At 41.5% G+C, this 22,444-nt stretch overlaps 1 protein-coding gene across 1 annotated transcript in view; it reads right to left on the bottom strand.

Moving 5' to 3' along the window:
* Positions 1–226: 226 nt before the first annotated feature.
* smg7 (SMG7 nonsense mediated mRNA decay factor) overlaps positions 227–22,444 on the bottom strand; it is a 30,370-nt gene continuing 8,152 nt past the window's right edge. Inside the window, 14 exon segments of the mRNA XM_046359996.1 lie at positions 227–3,037; positions 7,409–7,572; positions 7,746–7,916; positions 11,803–11,959; positions 12,240–12,326; positions 13,035–13,181; positions 19,498–19,866; positions 20,317–20,475; positions 20,477–20,548; positions 20,785–20,924; positions 21,088–21,229; positions 21,428–21,845; positions 22,069–22,188; positions 22,313–22,373. Coding sequence (XP_046215952.1) covers positions 2,930–3,037; positions 7,409–7,572; positions 7,746–7,916; positions 11,803–11,959; positions 12,240–12,326; positions 13,035–13,181; positions 19,498–19,866; positions 20,317–20,475; positions 20,477–20,548; positions 20,785–20,924; positions 21,088–21,229; positions 21,428–21,845; positions 22,069–22,188; positions 22,313–22,373 — 2,315 coding nt within the window. The 3' untranslated portion in view covers positions 227–2,929.

Raw genomic sequence — 22,444 nt, 5'->3', positions numbered from 1 at the left:
AGAGTCAAAATGATTCATTGTCTATTACCATTTAGCCATTTTCTCCAAACCATACTAATATCAGAATACAGTATGAATTGAAATTGTATACACAAATGTATTGTACACACTTTTGTCCTGAATTGTGATTTGTGGGGAAAGTAGAATTGGTGCACAAGATGATACCTTCTTAGAAACCATACATAATGTACATGAGTCACAGAAAAATGACAGTCCAGTGAAAAGATAGGGAGAACATTGTTTACTTTATTTAAAGGCATAGCCGATTCCACCATTTCTGAATGTCTAGAGAAAGACGAAACACAAAAAGCTTAGAACACAAGCCCATTTCTGAATGACCCCCCGCCCACAGGTAAAAGGACTCCAACCTCGCTCCCCATAACCCATGAAAGCATTTAGAATTCCAAATCCTCATGCAATTTCAAACTTTCAGTGATTCTCTCCTTGATATTGAACTTAAACTGGGACACAGTGCTTGATGTTGGTTGGTCAGCTGTGCAGGGAACTGTTAATAGCCGTCTGTCATTTGTCATTGCCTGTAATGTCCCACAGGACTATTAGAAGTATGGAATGTTACAACTGCTCAAAGTGCAGGGTTCTTTTCCACAAACCTTAACGTGGTAAAACCAAAGCCACTGTTAGATGTGTCAGTTTATTTATGCAGCAGAGGAGATTCCACATGAATGCAGTAAATGGCAGGATGCCCAGAGCAGAGCTCTTCTAACATTCTAGTGCGTTACCCCTCACTCCCTCTTCACTCCCTCTTCCGCCCACCTAGACAGCAAGAACTGGTAAGCTCAATACCACTGACAAATACCATTCATGATCCAAACACACATTTGAAATCAGAACCCCTTTACAATGAGCAGATACAGGGCCAACATTACAGCCCAGTTCCCCTCTAGCATTTATGTGCTGAATTCATTTTTTTTTTTTAATAGCTTCTGGCTGAATATGTCCCAACATTCAGTCCAATCTATTTATCTTTTCTTTTTAAATATCATTTTAATGTAACAGGAAAAGCACAATCACACAAATTAGACATCATTTAAAGTTGGGTTTAATAAAATGTTCTCTACATGAAAATAAAAACATGTTTTTCCCCTCATACAAGATATTAAGTCTTTGTATACCCTTTAAATACAAAATGCCATTTGCTGCCTAAACCATAGAGGGTACCAATGTATATAGTCATATTTCTAACCCTATCCAACAGTGACCCCTAGACTCAACTGGCCTCTAACCCTGTTCCTGGAGAGCCTCTCTTGGTCTGCTGATTGTCACTCAGTGTTTCATGGATTTCATTATTTGGGGAAAAAGTAATTGTCTGGCTTGGGCATTTCCGATTCGCACTGGCGTAACCCAAGTGACAGACACTTAACACCAAACAATTAGTTCAGTTAGTTACACACCACAGAGGTATGTAAAAAAACAGAGCTATGACTTTAGACAAGCAAACCAAGCATGCAACTCTCCAGGGCCTAATATGCGTTAATTCGATAACTGTTGTGATTATAGTAGTGGTTGTGAAGAGGTTAGCATAAATCAGTCTCTCTCTCTCCTGTTCTATGCCAAGTAGGGGAGTCAGGGACTACACCTGCTCTGTGCCCCAGCCCAGCCGTCTGTCTGATGGTCTGTGTCTCGCTTGGCTTGTGCCCCATATTGCTGAACCAGCAGCTTTGCTGGACCCGTTTGCTTGTTTCCATTACATGACAGTGCCAATCATGATAGTAATAATAAAATAAAAAACACTGACCAGGCACAAAGAGAGCCAATAAAGCTGCTTAAAACTTTTAAAAGGCAGACCATGAACGAAATAAACAATTATGCAGATAAGCTAGAGTTACATGTTTACTCAAAGAAAGATGGGTAAAGATAACATATTAATATCTACTTTCCCCATAAGCAGTAAACTATTGGACATAGTTACCCAGTATTTCATAAAGCTAAAACTGCTACGAACAAATCACAAAATACAGTATTTCTAATAATTGCAAATCTCTATTAGAGCTAATAATACTATCCCTACATCTATTTTCTCATCACCGTCTCAGTTTGTTGATTCTTTTGTTTTTGAGCGAACTTTGTGGTGAGTTTGTGAAGCGTTCCAGTCATCCTCAACTGACCTGAAGATGCACCTCCCTCCTTGTAAAACCTATACAGAAAGGAACAATCTGCAAACTGGACAATTGCATCTATAGCATAATCTGCGTCTCATTTTCAAACGGTTCTGTGCACAGTATGATAGGCACACTTTCCCCCCACTTTTTTACCAACGACTGTGGCAATATAGCTGTTAACGCCTTCATTCGTTCATTCATAACCCGGCTACGTCGAGCCACACTCCCCCTCCTCCTTGCTCTCTGTCCGAGATAAAGAAAATTTTGTCAAGAATTCAGAAAGATCAGTCTTTCTTTTTTTCACCACATCTACCGTTTTAGGACCACCTTGCCTCCCCAAAAACACCCCGCACCACCTTTAGGCTCCTCTCTTCTCCAGTAGGCAAATCAAAGACTGATAGTAAATCCACATCAAGAGCAGCTCAAGAATAGTTTTCAGAGACCAGATACATAGAATCCAAGTGAGATGGACTGAAGGATGGTTGTTTATTCCCACACTCTCCAGAGGAATTCAGGAGGTATGCATGGTGACTGGCTGTCAGAGGTTTTCAGTTTCCTCAATGTAAGAATCGTGCTCAGTGAGGTGGTGTGGGAGGTGCTTGCACGCCCTCGTTGCCATGGGAGGCACAGAGAGAGCGAGAAGGGAGAGTAGACTTGCACCAGTCCTCCTCGTCAGCAGAAGGGTGTTTTGAGCCTGTTGGGTCATCGTTTCACCTTCCCCAGCCTCCATATGTCGGTAATTCCGATTTGGAGCTCGTTTTTTTTTTACTTCTTACTTCTTCACACAAGTGCTTCTGATTGCAGGCCCTTCAGTGTGGAGGGTTCATGGTGCCCCGGCCCCTCTGCTGCTTCTGCTGCATGAGGAGCTGCTCTAGGGCCGAAGGCCCCGGCTGCATCATGGAGCTAGACCAGATGGACTGGGGAGCACAGAGATAGATTGAAAAGGAATTTAACAATATGGGCTGTGGCAGTCATGAAATTTTGTAAGCCGGTTATGGTCATGCAAAAGATAGCCAGTCTCACAGTAATTTACAGTTAAATAACAAACACGTTTAGCATCTCCAGGACTCCACCCACACAAGTCGCTGATGCACGGCTTTGGAACATCTACATTTTAAAAAGTCTTATAAAAATCTAATTGAATATACACCATCACAATAAATCAATTTATTTTAGGCAGGTCTAAACAAAGTTTATGATATGAAGAATTTGTATTTCAGAAGAACAGAGTATGAGTTTGCCTACTGTATGTTATCTGGATATGCTCCATGCCATAGGCTTGATCATTTTGCTGACAAGATATGCTAATAAGTCCTGTGGCATTATTTTATATTACATTACATTTTATGGTGAGAAGATTATAATTGAACTTAGCTGAATAAAACAAAGGATATTTTTCCCATTCCAGAGCGAGTGTGCACATATGAATTGGCTGTTGAGAGTAAACGTCATCATTTGAAAAAGGGTCCTATACACTAGATTTAGAGTTATTTGGCAACTTTAGCTATGAATTATACAAACCTTAGAAATAAAAAGACATATGGGCTGCATGATGAGACTAAAAGCTTACGATCTGTTCCTTGCCTCAGGCGGCACACGCTGTTCTCTCATCATGTGATCATATTTTCACCCATCAGACTTTCCTCAATTCAGTAATCTTTACAAATATCCCAAAATTGTTTCGATTTAGAATGGCCCATTTTTAAATGGGCAGGAACAGGGGCAAGACGTGTCATCTGTATGCACTCGAATAGCGAATGGAGGCCACTTTCCAGCTGGTACATTTTTCAGTCATGTCGGGTAGGCTACTCCGTTTATTAAACTGTGCAAGAGGTGATGTTCTACCCAAACTCTGTATGCCATATGTTCTCCAACCCTGTTCCTGCAGCTACCCAGAGCTTAAATATAAGAAACCAAATTAAATCTTATTTGGGAAAATCAACAGTAACATGTTTTCACAACAAACAAACATGTAATTAAACAGCCCTTCTGCAATCTAAAGAAAAGAATGAAGGAAAGAGGGGAGATGGAAATGCATGGTGGCGAGATATTCTGTAGCTAAAAGATCATGTGTCAGCCTACTCATTATGAAAATATAAGAAATGCCCTATTACTAGGCTATTCACAATCAAATACAAACTCACTATAAGGGTTGGCTAACTCTGAATTTGTTGAATTTAGACTAGACCAATTATGTACCAAAGATATACTTTTGTGTTTAGAACACCTACTCATTCAAGGGTTTTTCTTTTTACCATTTTCTAGAATAATAGTGAAATCATCAAAACTATTAAATAACCCATATGAAATCATGCAGTAACCAAAAAAAAGTTTTAAACATCAAAATATATTTTATATTTGAGATTCTTCAAATAGCCTCCCTTTGCCTTGACAGCTTTGCACACTCTTGGTTCTCGCTTCACCTGGAATCCTTTTCCAACAGTCTTCAAGGAGTTCCCACATATGCTGAGCACTTGTTGGCTGCTTTTCCTTCACTCTACCGTCTGACTCATCCCAAACCATTTCAATTGGGTTGAGGTTGGGGGATTGTGAAGGCCAGGTCATCTGACACAGCACTCCCTCACTCCCCTTCTTGGTCAAATAGCCCTTACACTGCCTAGAGGTATGATGGGTCATTGTCCTATTGAAAAACAAATAATAGTCCCACTAAGAGCAAACCAGATGGGATGTCATATTGGTACAGCATGCTGTCGTAGCCATGCTGGTTAAGTTTGCTTTGAATTCTAAATAAATCACAGTGTCACCAGCAAAGCACCCCCACACCACCTCCTCCATGCCTTACGGTGGGAAATACACGTGTTTCACAAAGACAGAGCGGTTGGAACCAAAAATCGCAAATTTGGTCTCATCAGACTGATTTCCACCGGTCTAATGTCCATTGCTTGTGTTTCCTGGCCCAGGCAATTCTCTTCTTCTCATTGAGGTATTTTGTAGTGGTTTCTCTGCAGCAATTCTTCAATGAAGGCCTGATTCACACAGTCTCCTCTGAACAGATGATTTAGAGACTTTGTTACTTGAACTCTGAAGCATTTATTTGAGCTGCAATTTCTGAGGCTGGTAACTAATTAACCTATACTCTGCAGCAAAGGTAACTCTGGGTCTTCCATTCCTGTGGGAGTCCTCACGAGAGCCAGTTTCATTATAGCGCTTGGTGGTTTGTGACTGCACTTGAAGAAACTTTAAAAGTTCTTGAAATTTTCCGTATTGACTGACTTTCATGTCTTAAAGTAATGATGGGCTGTCATTTTGCCATAATATAGACTTGTCTTTTAACAAATAGGGCTATCTTCTGTATTAGCTGATGGGCTGTCTTTTTGCCATAATATAGACTTCTCTTTTACCAAATAGGGCTATCTTCTGTATTAGCCCCCCCCCCCCTACCTTGTCACAACACAACTGTTTGGCTCAAACGCATTAAGGAGGGAAAGAAATTCCACAAATGAACAAGGCACACCTGTAAATTGAAATGCATTCCAGGTGACTACCTCATGAAGCTGGTTGAGAAAATGCCAAGTGCATGCAAAGCTGTCAAGGCAAAAGGTGGCTACTTTGAATTTAAAATATATTAGGATTTGTTTAACAGCCCTAGAATCAGGCCTTCATGGTCAAATTTCTCCAAAGAAACCACTATTAAATGACACCAATAAGAAGAAGACACATGCTTGAGCCAAGAAACACGAGCAATGGACATTAGACCGGTGAAAATCTGTCCTTTGATCTGATGAATCCAAATTTGAGATTTTTGGTCCCAAAAGCTGACTTTTTGCAAGACGCAGAGTAGGTGAACGGATGATCTCTGCATGTGTGGTTCCCACTGTGAAGCATGGAGGAGGTGGTGTGATGGTGCTTGGCTGGTGACACGGTCAGCGATTTATTTAAATTTCAAGGCACACGTAACCAGCATGGATACCACAGCATTCTGCAGCGATACGCCATCCCATCTGGTTTGCGCTTAGTGAGATCCTCATTTGTTTTCAACAGGACAATGACCCAAAACACACCTCCAGACTGTGTAAGGGCTATTTGACCAAGAAGGAGAGTGATGGAGTGCTGCATCAGATGACCTGACCTCCACAATCGCCCGACCTCAACCCAATTGAGATGGCTTGGGATGAGTTGGACCGTGGAGTGAAGGAAAAGCAGTCAACAAGTGCTCAGCATATGTGGGAACACCGTCAAGTCTGTTGGAAAAGCATTCCAGGTGAAGATGGTAGTGAGAATGCCAAGAGTGTGCAAAGCTGTCATCAAGGCAACGGGTGGCGACTTTGAAGAATCTTGAAAAAGAAAAGGAGAGCCGCACACTAGGAGCTCAGATGCAATAATTGAATAGCCTAATAACCAACATTTTGACAGACAAGCTGTCTTCATCAGGGTATGAATGACAAACACTGCGGGTCACTAGTTTATATAGTTTCAAAGGACATTCTTTAAAGTATCTCAAATATATTTTGATATGTTTAACACTTTTGGTTACTAAGTGATTCCATATGTGTTATTTCATAGTTTTGATGTCTTCTCTATTATTCCACAACGTAGGAGAGTAAAAATAAAAACTGAGTTGAGTTGGCATCCAAATGTTTGACATATATACATATATTCAAATTCATTTGCATTGACGTCAGATTGGTTAGAGGGACAATAGAGCCCTGAGTACCAGGCAATTAGGACCTGACGGAGGAACAATAGAGCCCTGAGTACCAGGCCATTGGGACCTGATGGAGGAACAATAGAGCCCTGAGTACCAGGCCATTAGGACCTGATGGAGGAACAATAGAGCCCTGAGGACCAGGCCATTAGGACCTGATGGAGAAGCAATAGAGCCCTGTATACCAGGCCATTAGGACCTGATGATCATTAGCAAGTTGGGTACTACCAGAGCATGTCCAAACTGCCTAAAGGAAGATTAACATGACTCGACAGTCACATGGAATTTTACTGAGGTCATGACTCATAACGGTTGGTATGGATGTAATACAGTCACCGCAACAGCCCTAGACAGGACCTAAAATAAAGTTGGGGTGATATAAGTGGCAATAACAGGAGACGTCGCTTAATTCTAAATGACTAAAGGAGACTTTAGTCCTGTAACTTTCCCTTAATTCAGATGTTATCCAGAAGTCTTGGTTGGAATATTCCTTGAATCATTAGGGAATGATCTTGTAATCCAGGAATTCTCAAACTGGGATTTCTTGAAAACTTGGGAATTTGTGGAAAGTTACCAGACTTTTGCAACCCTAAAGGTAAGAAAGGTATGTGTCGTGTGGTACCTTCAGACTGTCCAGGAGCACAGTGGAGGAGTCTTCCATTGGCAACTCCTGGGCGGCCCAGGAGCTGCTGGGGGTGTTCCCCTGGTGCCAGCTATTCTCAGGCGTTCGGTGGTCTGAAGACGACGACGCAGAGGGCAGGTAGTCCAGACCAAACCCACTCACAGCTACTTGACAAAAACAGAGATTCATTATATAAAACGCCATGACTTAAGAATAACACAAAATGTCTGGAAAAGGCTAAGTTGATATACCAAAAATGACATTCATTACATACATCAGTGGGTATAAGAGGTAGACGGATATAATTGATATATTTAGATTCATGAGGTTGACTTACGCGTCTTTTCCACCTTCCAGCGGTCGACCATCCTCCTGTCTCGGTTGTCGGGTGTTCCTATGGGGCCGAAGTTAGAGAAGGGGATGGAGCCATGGTTGTGCGTGGGTGGAGAAGAAGGTAAACTGCTTGGGTTGGAAGAATGGGGGGACTGGCTTGCTGGTGTAGAGTGGTCTGTTATGGAAATGGAGAAATATAATTATAATTACATGCAAATATGTCTTAACATCTAACAGAATTTCTGCCTTTATAAAATGTTATTCAATAAAGGTTATATTGAAATATTGACTCAGATGCTAAGGCCAGGAGAAAGTTTTATTACTGTTTTAAACGGATGTCCCTCCTTAATTGTCTCCACCACCCGTTAATTATTATTATTTATTTTTTAATCAGATGTTATTTTTCGGGCAATATATGCGGCGCTTTGTTGATAATGCACTGTCCTCTCTCCCTTGACGCTTTACCTAGTTGATGAGCAAGAGACCAAACAGCCTCAGATTGGACAGTGAAACAAAGTGATGATACGCCACCGTGAACAGCTAGCATGTCCAGCAAAGTATATTGCCAGTGGCACTCTCACACTTCGTGCAGATCAGCAGCTCCACAATGATATGATTGACTGTCTCCAAGGCGGGGGCTTTTCGTGGCAGCCAGACGAGACAATTGAAGCAGGATGCAGTGAGTTACTGGGCTCGAATTTAGTCAAACTTGCTCTATATAGATTGAGGCTTCTAATTGGGCATGTTATAAACAAACATTTTTATTTTGATAGGCTATACTTTATGGCTGGATTTATGTATTGTTTCCAGTGCTACATAAAATTTGTCAAACCTAAATTGATTTAACTCCCTTTCTACAAGGCCGAGTCTAAGAGAGAGGCCTAATCATATTTGTATGAACATTTTGTTAACACCTTATAGGAGACTCATTCAGGTAATGAACTCATTATTATACAACATTTTAATATGATTATAATTATTTGTCAATAAAGTCATGAATTAGATGTTTTTAATAGTCTACTCTATACATCACATTAACTTCTTATGGCTGGGGGGCAGTATTGAGTAGCTTGGATGAATAAGGTTCCCAGAGTAAATTGCCTGCTACTCTGTCCCAGATGCTAATATATGCATATTAGTAGTATCGGATAGAAAACACTGAAGTTTCTAAAACTGTTTGAATGATGTCTGAGTATAACATAACTCATATGGCAGGCGAAAACCTGAGACAAATCCAACCAGGAAGTGGGAAAACTGGAGTTTGTAGTTTCATTTAAGTGATTGCCAATCCAATACGCTGTGTCTATGGGGCCAGATTGCACTTCCCAATGCTTCCAGCAGATGTCAACAGTCTTTAGAAAGTTATTTCAGGCTTCAATTGTGGAAGGGCGTCGAATAAGAGCTGTTTCAACACGTGGACTAGGATGAGGCCAATCAGTTGTTTGCTGCGCTGTCAAGTGGGCGCGCCGTTCCTTTTTCCTCTGTAATGAATACGCTATTGTCTGGTTGGAATATTATTGAATATTTATTATAAAAAGACCCTAAGGATTGATTGTAAACATCGTTTGACATGTTTCTACAAACTGTAATGGAACCCTTGACTTTTCGTCTGGATTTTGCGCTCTAGCATTGTGCCTTTGGAATAGTGAACTAAACACGCAAACAAAACTGAGGTATTTGGACATAAATATGGACGTAATCAAACATTTCTTGTGGAAGCGGGAGTCCATTCCGACAAAGATCAGCAAAGGTAAGCGAAGATTTATAATGCTATTTATGACTTCTGTTGATTCCACAATTTGGTGGGTAACTGTATTGCTTTTGTGGCTGAACCTGTTCTCAGATGATTGAATATTGTGCTTTTGCTGTAAAGCTTTTTTGAAATCTGACACAGCGGCTGCATTAAGAACAAGTTAATCTTAAATTCTATGTAAAACATGTATCTTTTATCAAAGTTTATGATGAGTATTTCTGTTATTTGATGTGGCTCTTTGCAATTTCTCCGGATGTTTGAGGCATTTCTGAACATGGCGCCAATGTAAACTGAGGTTTTTGGATATAAAATTAACTTGATCAAACAAAACATATGTATTGTGTAACATTGATTCCTGGGAGTGTCATCTGATGAAGATCGTCAAAGGTTAGTGATTAATTTAATCTATATTTCTGCTTTTTGTGACACCTCTCTTTGGTTGGAAAATGGCTGAATGCTTTATGTGACTAGTTGCTGACCTAACATAATATGTTCTGCTTTCGCCGAAAAGCCTTTTTGAAAGCGGACACTGTGGTTGGATTAACGAGAAGTGTTTCTTTAAAAATGGTGTAAAATACTTGTATGGTTGAGGAATTTTAATTATGAGATTTGTTGTTTTGAATTTGGCGCCCTGCAATTTCACTGGCTGTTGGCGAGGTGGGACACTAGCGTCCCGAACGATCCCAGAGAGTTTAATCACGCTACTCCATTCTGTTTATCTCTCGGCCCCAGCCCCGAACTCAGGCTCTATGTGTAGATAACCGACCCTCTCTGTCCATTCATTGCCATTTTACCGGTTGTTGTGGTCTTAACCGATTAGTGGTTGTTGTCTTAACCGTTGTCTTAGCTAGCTCTCCCAATCAACATCTGTGATTGCTTTATGCCTCGCTTTATGTCTCTCTCAAAGGTGAATATGCCTTATAACCTGTTGTTTAGGTTAGTTATCATTGTTTTTTTTTACAATGGAACCCCTAGTTCCACTCATCATACCTCTGAGACCTCCTTTATCCCACCTCCCACACATGTGGTGACCTCACCCAGTATAACCAGCATGTCCAGAGATGCAACCTCTTATCACTCAGTGCCTGGGCCTACCTCCGCTGTACCCGCACCCCACCATCACAGTCTGCACATTATGCCCTGAATCCATTCTACTACATTGATACAGAAGTTGACATGATGCATGACCTCAGCAGAAAAGGCCTAGACAAGGAACAGTACAACAAGCAATTCCAGGACAGTCATTTCAAGATGTCCTCCACATTTGCCAGAAGAACAATTTAAGAACTGAAGGTTTGTGCCCGATCCAACATTGACCGTGGACAAACGTGAGCACCAGACATGTGACGATCTGTACAGCCTGGACACCACTGACTAGGATAGTCCTTCTCCGACACCAAATATAGAAAATGTAAAGAGGAGTGCTGTCATGGTCAGTGCAAAGGTGAGAGCGACCATCAACTGTGTTGAATGTGAGAACCCAAGGTGCTTGTATGGCGGTCTAAAGAACAGAAAGCAATCCAACGCATTCGGGATGAGACATTTTTTACAAGTGGTTGAGATTTTCAAAGAAGACAATCCATATCATGAGCAGATAGTTGCTTTCAAGGGGCTAACCTATGCAATGCAAGTGGAGACGCAGTATTATTCAACAATCAGTGTCATTCCCAGATGTGTGTCCATTGTGGATATCTAGATGTTCTTGAGGGGGAAAGAGGTGGTGAGGCTCAAACAAGAATTCCAACATGTCAGGCCAATGAGCCAAGTGTGTAAGCAAGAAGGAAAGCAGTTCATAAAGAGAGCTCCAATAAATCTAAAAAGAAATGAACATGCTAGAGACCAGAATAAACATGAAATAAAGCACAAAACAGACCGTGCTGTTGAACAGTAAAAAGCAGCAGGTGATTGTGCTATTGCCTCTGACCACAGAACATTGGAGGTCATTTTTTATTTCCAGATGAGTCTACATGTTGTTCTTTTAATTTTCTATCAGGAATAAAGAAAAGTTATAGCTCTCATTGCATTTCATTTCTCATGGTTATAAACACTAACATCTGCATTCTTTTTAAGAAAAACAGTGTAAGTTTTCACATGGAAAAATATAACTCCTGGAGCTCACATTCTGCCCAGGACAATGTGGTAAAGTACTGTTATTCCTTATCCACTTAATGTTTTATTTTCCCCTCGCTCGCCTCACTTTTCTAGGGGAAAAATACATTACAGTTTATCAATTTTAACTGGCCTAAGCGTGTTAATTAACACTAACCGGGGTGCTGTTGTGATGGGGGGGGGGAGCGGTGGCAGGTACCTGAGCTGGCAGGAAGGGACGGGGACCATGGAGTTCCTTCAAACAGGGAGTAGAGAGAAGGTTCCTGGTGAAGCATGGGAGCGTCGGTCTTGGGGTTGGGAGCCATGTTCTTCCCATAGGCCTGGCTGAAAATGCTGTTGTTTTGATAGGAACTCTCCTAAAACAAGAACAAAAATACACAATTAGGCCTTTGTCATACGATCAAATGCCAGTCATACATACCCCTTTAGTTAACATTAAACATGGCATTTAAAACTCAACTGTTATTTCAGAGCAAACATCCTTAAAAAGCTCAGTGAGACTTCATTAACAAATCTGGCTCAGAGTGACCTTAAACCACTGCATGTGAGATGCTGCAGACATTTTCATTTTCAACAAACAGCAGTCAAAACAAGTATAGGGGCAGGGCGGAGCTTTTCCCATGCATACATACGGACCTGAATTGGGAACCCAGATAAGGGCATGAGAGAAGACGACTGGCCCATCACCTCAGAGCCACTTTCCATTCTTGACTGATTTGGCAACTGTAGGAGAGAGTTGGGGAAAACAGTTACAGTATCAGATGTGTTAACTAATAGATTCTGATGAATGTCATTTATTCCATCAGCACATTCTCCCAAGTCGACGTTGCAGGTGTTTGTATATTTGCTATCAATACTGATAGGGTTGAAATTTACACAACATGTAATCCCAGTTACAGTTTGTTCAACCTGATCAAGTACAAATGTCCGTTTCTCTCATTGTGGATAATGTAGGCATGCCTACAACATTTTACAGGAATCCTGCATTGCAACATAGACAACATTTAGCCTAATCCTCCAAAAATGCAGTGACTGCTCAGAAGTACTGGGTGTATTTCTGTTGACATAGAATAAGGATCAAAACCACACAATCATATAAACACTAGCCTGGAAAAATACACGTACAGATTCTGAACTCTTATTTAACATATAACAGTATTACAGTATTTAAATGAGCCATATCCCTCCCACTTAAGTATTCTACTCACATCCCAGACAATGCTGCTTAAAACTAGTTGTAAAGGTGAATCTGGGCCTGTATTCATAAAGCGCCTCATGAGTACTGACCCTGAATCAGCCCCCCGTACATGTAATCTTACTCATTATGTTCTAAAACTGATCCTAGATCAGCAGGCTTTATGAATACGTGTCCTGATGTTTAACATGCTGGTTAAGCCAGGGGGATTACATTAAGAGAAATTAACTACGTACAAATATATTTCGTCCTGGAGCAGTACTAAGAGGGCCAGCCAAGGCCTGGTAGAAACCATGAGGCTTAGTAAAGGCCAGCTCTTCCTCCTCCTCAAAATCTGATATACTTTTTAACAGGTCTGGAGGCAGAAGAGGGGAGCTCTTGTCCTAGTGAGAGAATGAAGCAAAAAAGAATGGAAGGAAAAAAGAAACAGAAAAGGTAAGCCAGTAAGAAATAGGTTGGCAAAGGGATAAGTTACCCCAAGACGTGGAGAAGCCAGTGAAAAAGGTAGAAAAAAGACAGGCCTAGTTTTCCAAATATACACTGGGTTTATGAGTCTAATTTACCAAAGGTATTATATAAGCCCATACATTGCAGTTGGAGTTGTTCAAGCATAACAATTTGGCACCAATGTAAGATGCTGGAGATTAATTATACAACCAGATAGTATTACAACTTTCAAATTCCTTCCTAGTCAAGTCGAACACCTTAGAAAAAATGAAAATGAGGCCAAAACAGAAGTGGGAGGAACCTGCAAGCATTATGTAACACTACATAAGAATAACATACAGTTGAAGTCGGAGGTTACATACACTTAGGTTGGAGTCATTAATTGTTGCGACTCGAAGGGCAGTATTTTCATTTTTGGAAGAAAAAAACGTTCCCGTTTTAAATGGGATATTTTGTCAGGACAAGATGCTAGAATATTCATATAATTAACAGCTTAAATTGACAGTATAACAGAACTGATGTTGCAGGTGAAAGCCTGAGAAAAATCCAATCCGAAAGTGCCCCATATTTTGAAAGCGCTGCGTTCCAATGGGTCCCTATTGAGCTGTGAATGTGCTATCAACCAGCTTACGCTTTCTACATATTCCCCAAAGGTGTCTACAGCATTGTGACGTAGTTTTACGCATTTATGTTGAAGAATAGCCGTAGGCGGCTACATTGCATAAGTGGTCACCTGATGGCTCCCAGGGTGACTCTCGCGTAAAATACAGAGGTAGCCATTACTCCAATCGGTCCTACTGAAAAACAAATTGTCCCGATGGATATATTATCGAATAGATATTTGAAAAACACCTTGAGGATTGATTATAAACAACGTTTGCCATGTTTCTGTCGATAGTATGGAGCTAATTTGGAATATTTTTCGACGTTTTCGTGACTGCAATTTCCGGGTGATTTCTCAGCCAAACGTGAAGAACAAACTGAGCTATTTCGCCTACAAAAATAATATTTTGTGAAAAAAATGAACTTTGGCTATCTACCTGGGAGTCTCGTGAGTGAAAACATCCGAAGTTCATCAAAGGTAAACAATTTAATTTGATTGCTTTTCTGATTTGTGACAAGGTTGCCTGCTGCTAGCTAGGCATAATGCTATGCTAGGCTAAACTTACACAAATGCTTGTCTAGCTTTGGCTGTAAAGCATATTTTGAAAATCTGAGATGACAGGGTAATTAACAAAAGGCTAAGCTGTGTCAGTATACTTCATTTGTGATATTCATGAATAGGAATACTTTCTAGGTAATAATTATGTCCGTTACGTTATGCTAATTAGTGTCAGGCGATGATTACGCTCCTGCATGCGGGATGGGGAGTCAGAGGTTAAAACTCAGTTTTCAACCACTCCACACATTTTTGTTAACCTCTTGCTCCTACCCGACAAGCAGGCGTCCCATCTAGACATCTGGAAATGCAAATGCACTACGCTAAATGCTAATAGCACTCGTTAAAACTCATTCATTAAAATACACATGCAGGGTACTGAATTAAAGCTACACTTGTTGTGAATCCAGGCAACAAGTCAGATTTTTAAAATGCTTTTCGGCGAAAGCATGAGAAGCTATTATCTGATAGCATGTAACACCCCAAAAGATCCGCAGGGGACGTAAACAAAATAATTAGCATAGTCGGGGCTACACAAAACGCACAAATAAAATATAAAACATTAATTACCTTTGACCATCTTCTTTGTTGGCACTCCTAGATGTCCCATAAACATCACTATTGAGTCTTTTTTTCGATTAAAATCGGTCCATATATAGCCTAGATATCGATCTATGAAGACTGTGATCAAGGAAAGAAAATTGCGTTTTATAGCGTAACGTCATTTTTTTAAATTAAAAAAGTCGACGATAAACTTTCACAAAACACTTCGAAATACTTTTGTAATGCAACTTTAGGTATTAGTACACGTTAATAAGCGATCAAATTGATCACAAGGCGATGTATATTCTATAGCTGTACGTCTGGAAATAATGTCCGGGTAAATCTCAACCAAAATATGCGGTCAGAGACCGTAAGGAAGGCGCTACCTTGTGTCCGTTTGACCAAGAAACAAATCATAGGCAAATGACAAGACTGTTGACATCGTGTGGAAGCTGTAGATATTGCAACCTCTGCCCCATTTAATGTGGTTCACATTCAACAATGGGTTTTAGTGGCGCATGGATATATTTTCGCATTTTCAGTGATCAGATTTTCCTGCGCTTTTCGATGAAACGCACGTTCTGTTATAGTCACAGCCGTGATTTAACCAGTTTTAAAACGTCTGAGTGTTTTCTATCCACACATACTAATCATATGCATATACTATATTCCTGGCATGAGTAGCAGGGCGCTGAAATGTTGCGCGATTTTTAACAGAATGTTTGAAAAAGTAGGGGGTAGGAGTAACAGGTTAACAAACTAGTTTTGGAAAGTCGGTTAGGACAACTACTTTGTGCATGACAAGTAATTTTTCAAACAATTGTTTAGACAGATTATTTCCCTGTATCACATTTCCAGTGGGTCAAAAGTTTAAAGGCACAGTCAACTTAGTGTATGTAAACAGCTTGGAAAATTCCAGAAAATGATGTCCTGTGGAGGTGTACCTGTGTATGTATTTCAAGGCCTACCTTCAAACTCAGTGGCTTTTTGCTTGACATCATGGGAAAATCAAAATAAATCAGCCAAGACCTCAGAAAATAATTGTAGACCTCCACACGTCTTGTTCATCCTTGGGAGCAATTTCCAAATGCCTGAAGGTACCACATTCATCTGTACAAACAATAATACGCAAGTATAAACACTATGGGACCACGCAGCCATCATACCGCTCAGGAAGGAGACGTGTTCTGTCTCCTTGAGATGAACGTACGTTGGTGCAAAAAGTGCAAATCAATCCCAGAACAACAGCAAAGGACCTTGTGAAGATGCTGGAGGAAAAAAGTATCTATATCCACAGTAAAACACGTCCTATATCGACATCGCCTGAAAGTCCGCTCAGCAAGGAAGAAGCCACTGCTCAAAAACTGCCATAAAAAAGGCCAGACTACAGTTTGCAACTGCACATGAAGACAAAGATCGTACTTTTCGGAGAAATGTACTCTGGTCTGATGAAACAAAAATGTAACTGTTTGGCCATAATGACCATTGTTATGTTTAGAGTAAAAAGGGGGAGGCTTGCAAGCCGAAGAACACCATCCCAACCGTGAAGCACGGGGGGTGGCAGCATCATGCTGTGGGGGTGATTTGCTGCAGGAGGGACTGGTGCACTTCACAAAATAGATGGCATCGTGAGGAAGGACAATTATGTGGATATATGAAAAGCAACATCTCAAGACATCAGTCAGGAAGTTAAAGCTTGGTCGCAAATGGGTCTTCCAAATGGACAATGACCCCAAGCATACTTCCAAAGTTGTGGCAAAATGGCTTAACTTGTTAAAGACGTGGTACCGAAGTGGGGACCACAATCAGCAGAAATGCTCAAGAGCGCCACCATAGAGGTTGATAAACCTCAAACTTTCATTAAAATTGACATACAATATACTGAATTAAAGCTACACTCGTTGTGAATCTATCCACCAAGTCAGATTTGTAAAATGCTTTTCGGGGAAAGCATGAGAAGCTATTATCTGATACCATGCACCCTCAAAATACTGCACCGTCACCTAAAACGACAGATTTTGCGTTAGCCGTCGCAAACGAAAACGCTGAAATAAAATATAAAACATTCATTACCTTTGACGAGCTTCTTTCTTGGCACTCCTAGATGTCCCATAAACATCATTTAGGGTCTTTTTTCGATTAAATCTGTCCATATATAGCCTAGATATCGAGCTAAGAATTACGTTGCGAGTAAAGAAAAGAATGAGCATTTCATAACGTAACATAATTTTTTAAAATTCAAAAAGTCGACGATAAACATTCACAAAACACTTCAAAATACTTTTGTAATGCAACTTTAGGTATTAGTACACGTTAATAAGCGATAAAATTGATCAGGAGACTATGTTAAATCTGTTTCTTGTCCGTGTAGAAAAACATGTCTGACCAGAGGTCGACCAAAAATCAGGGCGGAGCCATCAGGGAAGATGTTCCCTTGTTTGGGTTTGACCAAGAATCAATTGTGAATCAAATGACATGACTCTAGACACCCTGTGGAAGCTGTAGGCAATGTAAACTCGGCTCTATTTAATTCGGTTCACTTTTAACAATTGCCTGTAGTCGCGGAAGGATATATTTTTCCATTTTCAGTGAACAGATTTCCATGCACTTTTGGATGAAACACCCGTTCTGTAAATGCCACAGACGTGATTTAAACAGTTTTGGAAACGTCTGAGTGTTTTCTATCCACACATACTAATCACATGCATGTACTATATTCCTGGCATGAATAGCAGGGCGCTGAAATGTTGCGCCATTTTTAACAAAAAGCTGCGAAAAGCTGGATTAATTCTCAACTTCCATAAGTGGTTTTAAGGACAACAAAGTCAAGGTATTGGAGTGGCCATCACAAAGCTCTGACCTCAAAATCTTATAGAAAATTTGTGGGCAGAACTGAAAAAGTGTGTGCGAGCATGGAGGCATACAAACCTGACCAGCTCTGTCAGGAGGAATGGGCCAAAATTCACCCAACTTATTGTGGGAAGCTTGTGGAAGGCTACCTGAAACATTTGACCCAAGTTAAACAATTTAAAGGAAATGTTACCAAATACTAATTGAGTGTATGTAAACTTCTGACCAACTGGGAATGTGATGAAAGAAATGAAATCTAAAATTTAAAAAAATTATATTATTCTGACATTTCACATTCTTAAAATATTGTGGTGATCCTAACTGACCTAAGGCAGGGAATTTTTACTAGGATTAAATGTCAGGAATTGTGAAAAACTGAGTTTAAATGTATTTGGCTAAGGTGTATGTAAACTCAACTATGCAACCGATTGGGAGCTACAAACAACCAACAAGTATGGTCAGTCCAATAACAGATCTTTAAAACCTACACGCTGGACATATTTCCTATGGGTCCAGGACAGGATTTCCGAAGCATACACCAGGCCAATAAATGAGTCCAGCGAGACCCAATGGACTCAAATCCATCATTTAGTGTCGAGTAGGCTAATGTACCCTTCAGCATAGGCATCATATAGCCCAATACGCATCCTCTCAGCACTTTGTTACAACAGTAACACCATCCATACACCAAATCGTAAAACACGCTAAAGAATTGTAAATATTTTTTTTAAATAAATAAACATAAGCTAGGTTTCCATCCAATTGGCGACAGATGATTTTCATGTGAATATTCTAAAATCCACATTAAAAACACATGCGCATTTTACCACCAGAGATGTGTTTCCATCAAATAGACTTGTTGGGGATAAAAGGTTGTGTGTGATGACATAGAGCACATAAAAATACCTTCTACGGTTAAATTCCCATGTATGAAATTTAAAAAAACAAGTTAATCGTGTTTCCGTTGCATTTTCAACTCTGATGATTTTCACACAAAAAATGTTGCGTTAGATAGCAAGTGTGTCCACTCTGATATTGGCAAGTACGCTCCAGCCAACAGCTTGCAGATACAGTGGGGATAGGCCTTTAACCAACATGAGATTATTATGGCGAAAAGAGCCAGATCATTTTTATTTGTCTAATGACAGCCAAGCAAGCAGCGATGATCATGTCACCAGAATAAGACCCTCAATATTTATTGGAAAGAAGCATCAAGCTCATCACCTTGTACTTTCACAATTTCTTTCATCTGTAGCCTAATAAACTGCATACTTTCCCCCGAAGTAGTGGGAGGACCACGTCCTCGCATGACTCCAAGTTTACTTCAAATATTGATTTAATAATCAACATCATAATTAATTTTAACAAAAATAATCCCACCGTGTCTAACGTATTTTGTTTTGACGACATTTGGAAAGTTTACAGGCAAATGTTCTGTTTCCATCAGGACTGTCAGGACTTTTACCCGCCATATACTTTACTCACATAAAAAAGGTTGGATGGAACTGGTTATAGAAAAGAAAGAGCATAAGACCAAACCTATTCCACAAGCCTTCCTTCTCCTTAAACTCTCCATTCCCTAATTTGCAGTGTTTAGTCCCAAATGGAACCTGGTCAAAAGTAGGGCACTAAATAAGGAATAGAGTGACATTTGGGATGCAACTTAGGTCTAGGTGGTTGAGGAGTACACCAAGACTCACCTCAAAAGGAGGCCCTCTGGGTGTGTTGTCCTGGTCTGGGTGGAAGGCCCCGGGGGGCAGCCGCTTGCCCATCCTCTCCCCCACCATCGGTCTGTTATCCCCCATGCGGTAGGAAGGGTCCCAGTAAAAATCCTGCATTTTCACATCCGGGTACTTCATCTTCTTGTCCATGCTGTTCTGCTGGGGAACCGTCTGCATGGCGTACTGCTGTTGCTCAAAGAGCTTGAGGGGGTCCTGGGGGCTTCCCATGTAGTAGGGCTGCTTGACAGGCATCTGAATGGCCTGCATCTTCTGCATGGTGGGCTGGGTCTGGTGCTGCTGGGCCTGGTGCTGGCCCCACATCTGTCCAGCCTGATCTACCTGCATGTACTGTTGGTCAGGAGGAAAACAGGACATTTGTCAAAAAGAAATCCTTGCAGCACAACACACTAAAACAGTCCATCTATGCAGGAAAAACCATGACGCCCGTCATACATTTCAAGTTGCAACGCAAAACAGTGAAGCTGCCTCTAACAGACAAGTTCATTAATTCCGGCAGAATACGTTTTTTTATTATTCTATTTTTAAAAATCTTTATTTAACAAGGCAATTCAGTTTAGAACACATTCTTATTTTCAAAGACGGCCTAGGAACAGTGGGTTTACTGCCTTGTTCAGGGGCAGAACAACAGACCTTTACCTTGTCAGGTCAGGGATTCGATCTTGCAACCTTTCGTCCAATGCTCTATCCTGTAAATAACCATTCTGCCTCTCAACAGACTGGACTGATGTTATCTATTAGTATCTTACCAGACCAGAACCATTGTGATCTATAATTTACCTGCTGCATCCCTGGATGGTGAGGTGGGCTTTTGCCCAGCTGTACTGGCTGCACAGGCTTGGTGGGTGACTGCTGCTGTTGGACAAGAGCCTGGACCTGGAGCTGCACCTGCTGCATGGTCTGAGAAGGCTGTTGCTGGGGCTGGCCCTGGGGGGGCCCCTTGGTTCATCGCCCCTGGCACTGACGGCCTCTGCTGGCTGTATGGAATGTGCGACGGCTTCCCAGTCTGAACCTGCACCTGCTGGATGCCATGAAAAATACTTCTTTATGGTATCGTTGTTTGGTTCTAAGCACATTTGTATATGTTTGCACACGAGGATCAGGGGGTGGTTTTCCAAATTAAACATAGCCCTGGACTAAAAGTCATTTTCAATGGAGATTCTACATTAAAAGTCCTTTTAAATCCAGGATTAGGCTTAATCTGTGTCCGCTATTCTGGCCCTTAGAGTTGAGCACGTCTCGCTTTACCTGCTGGGCACCGGGCTGCTGAGGGTGGGAGGCCGACTGCAGGAACGGCCCGGGGACAGACATGCCCGTAGAGAAGGTAAAGCCCGGATTCATGGAGAACGCCACGGGAGGAGGGATCACATAGGCCGGAGGGGGGAAACCTGGAAAGATCAAGTTAATTTAGTTTATTCACATGGCAGAATACAATTGAACTGCAAACAGTTTCAACATAAAACAGAGAAGGTTATTCACTACTCTTAGATCTAAAAATCTTTTAAGTGTAAAACTTTTCAATCTTGGCACTGTGAGAGGTGGTGCTAGTACCTTGTCGGCTGGGCAGTGGAGGGAAGGCTCCCGGGTGGTGGATGGGGATGAACTGGGAGGAGCAGGTAGTCTGGGTCTGAGTGACTGGAGTCTTCCTGGCCTCAGACACTGGCGTCTTCCTCATATCCGACTGGGCTTTCACCTGCATGAAGACACACAAACTCAGTCAGTAAAGTACTTAAGCCTTCAACCACAATAAACATGTCTGAATCCCAAAGGGCACTCAGTGGGCCCTGGTCAAAAGTAATGCATTCTATAGGGGGAAGGGTGCTATGTGGGATGCATACATAAAATCACAGGATATATCCCAACTTAAAGAAAAACGGTTTATTTGTTTGACCTGTTTCCCTGCGTCTGCAGCTTTCTCATGGCTGTTCTTCTTCACCTCACTCTTCCTCTTGCCATCCCTCTTCTGCTCTCCTTTTCCCGGAACCCCGTTGCCTTTGCCGAAGTCCCTCCGTTCCTTCCCAGCCTCCTTCTGGTGGTGATTGCGGCTGGGCTCCCTGCTCTGCTCCCGGGGCTTGATGTTCTCCTTGAAGGTCACCACAGGCCTCTCGCCGATCTCCAACACGCTGTTCTGGGTCTTGCCCATGGACAGGACTGACTTCAGACCCATGTTGCCCTCGTTGGGGGTCTGCTCACTGTTGGAGGACTCCTGGAGCACAGGGGCATCCTTCTCCTGGGGCTCCTCAATGGCCAATTCCTCGATGTCGGTGATGAACAGCAGCAGGTCGTTGCTGACTTTGTACTGAATCAGCCTGAAACATAGTACACACAAGATTATTTTATTATCCAATGTACATGGGAGTCCAAAGCAAACTTGTCTTCTGCTTTATTCCAACCCCTCCAAAATACACAAGCCGTGTGAAATACTGTTGCATCTTTTAAAAGTAAGCAATTATTCGAAGATGGAAACTGCTTTTATATTGTTGTTATGGATGTGGTAGTTCAAAACAGTAATGGGTAGAGAGGAAGACACACCCTGGCTGGTTGTCTGCCACCCATTTCCCCAGGCTGATGAGCCTCTGATGACGGGCACGGACTGGCAGACCCTCCTTGTCCACAGCAACACCCTGGTGGCCTTTAGTGAAGTCAAGGGTCCTGGAAAAGGAGTACACCAAAATGGGTGGCAGACCACGGTTAATACATTAAAACATGGTATGCACCCAACGACACATTCTATATGGAAGAGAGGCTGTGCCAAAAGGGGATGTACTGTATGTACCGTAGCGCTGGCCTGAGAGCCAAAAACCCCTGCAGTTCAAACTCCTCTGGAAGTGGAGTCACTGGAAGAGAGAGGTAAGGGACATTATTTAGAGACAATCAACAAAAAGTGAAACAAATTTGTATATCAAAA

This window comes from Oncorhynchus gorbuscha, linkage group LG08 (genome assembly GCF_021184085.1).
Source record: "Oncorhynchus gorbuscha isolate QuinsamMale2020 ecotype Even-year linkage group LG08, OgorEven_v1.0, whole genome shotgun sequence".
Taxonomy (NCBI): Eukaryota; Metazoa; Chordata; class Actinopteri; order Salmoniformes; family Salmonidae; genus Oncorhynchus; species Oncorhynchus gorbuscha.
This window is presented reverse-complemented; position numbering and strand designations above follow the sequence as displayed.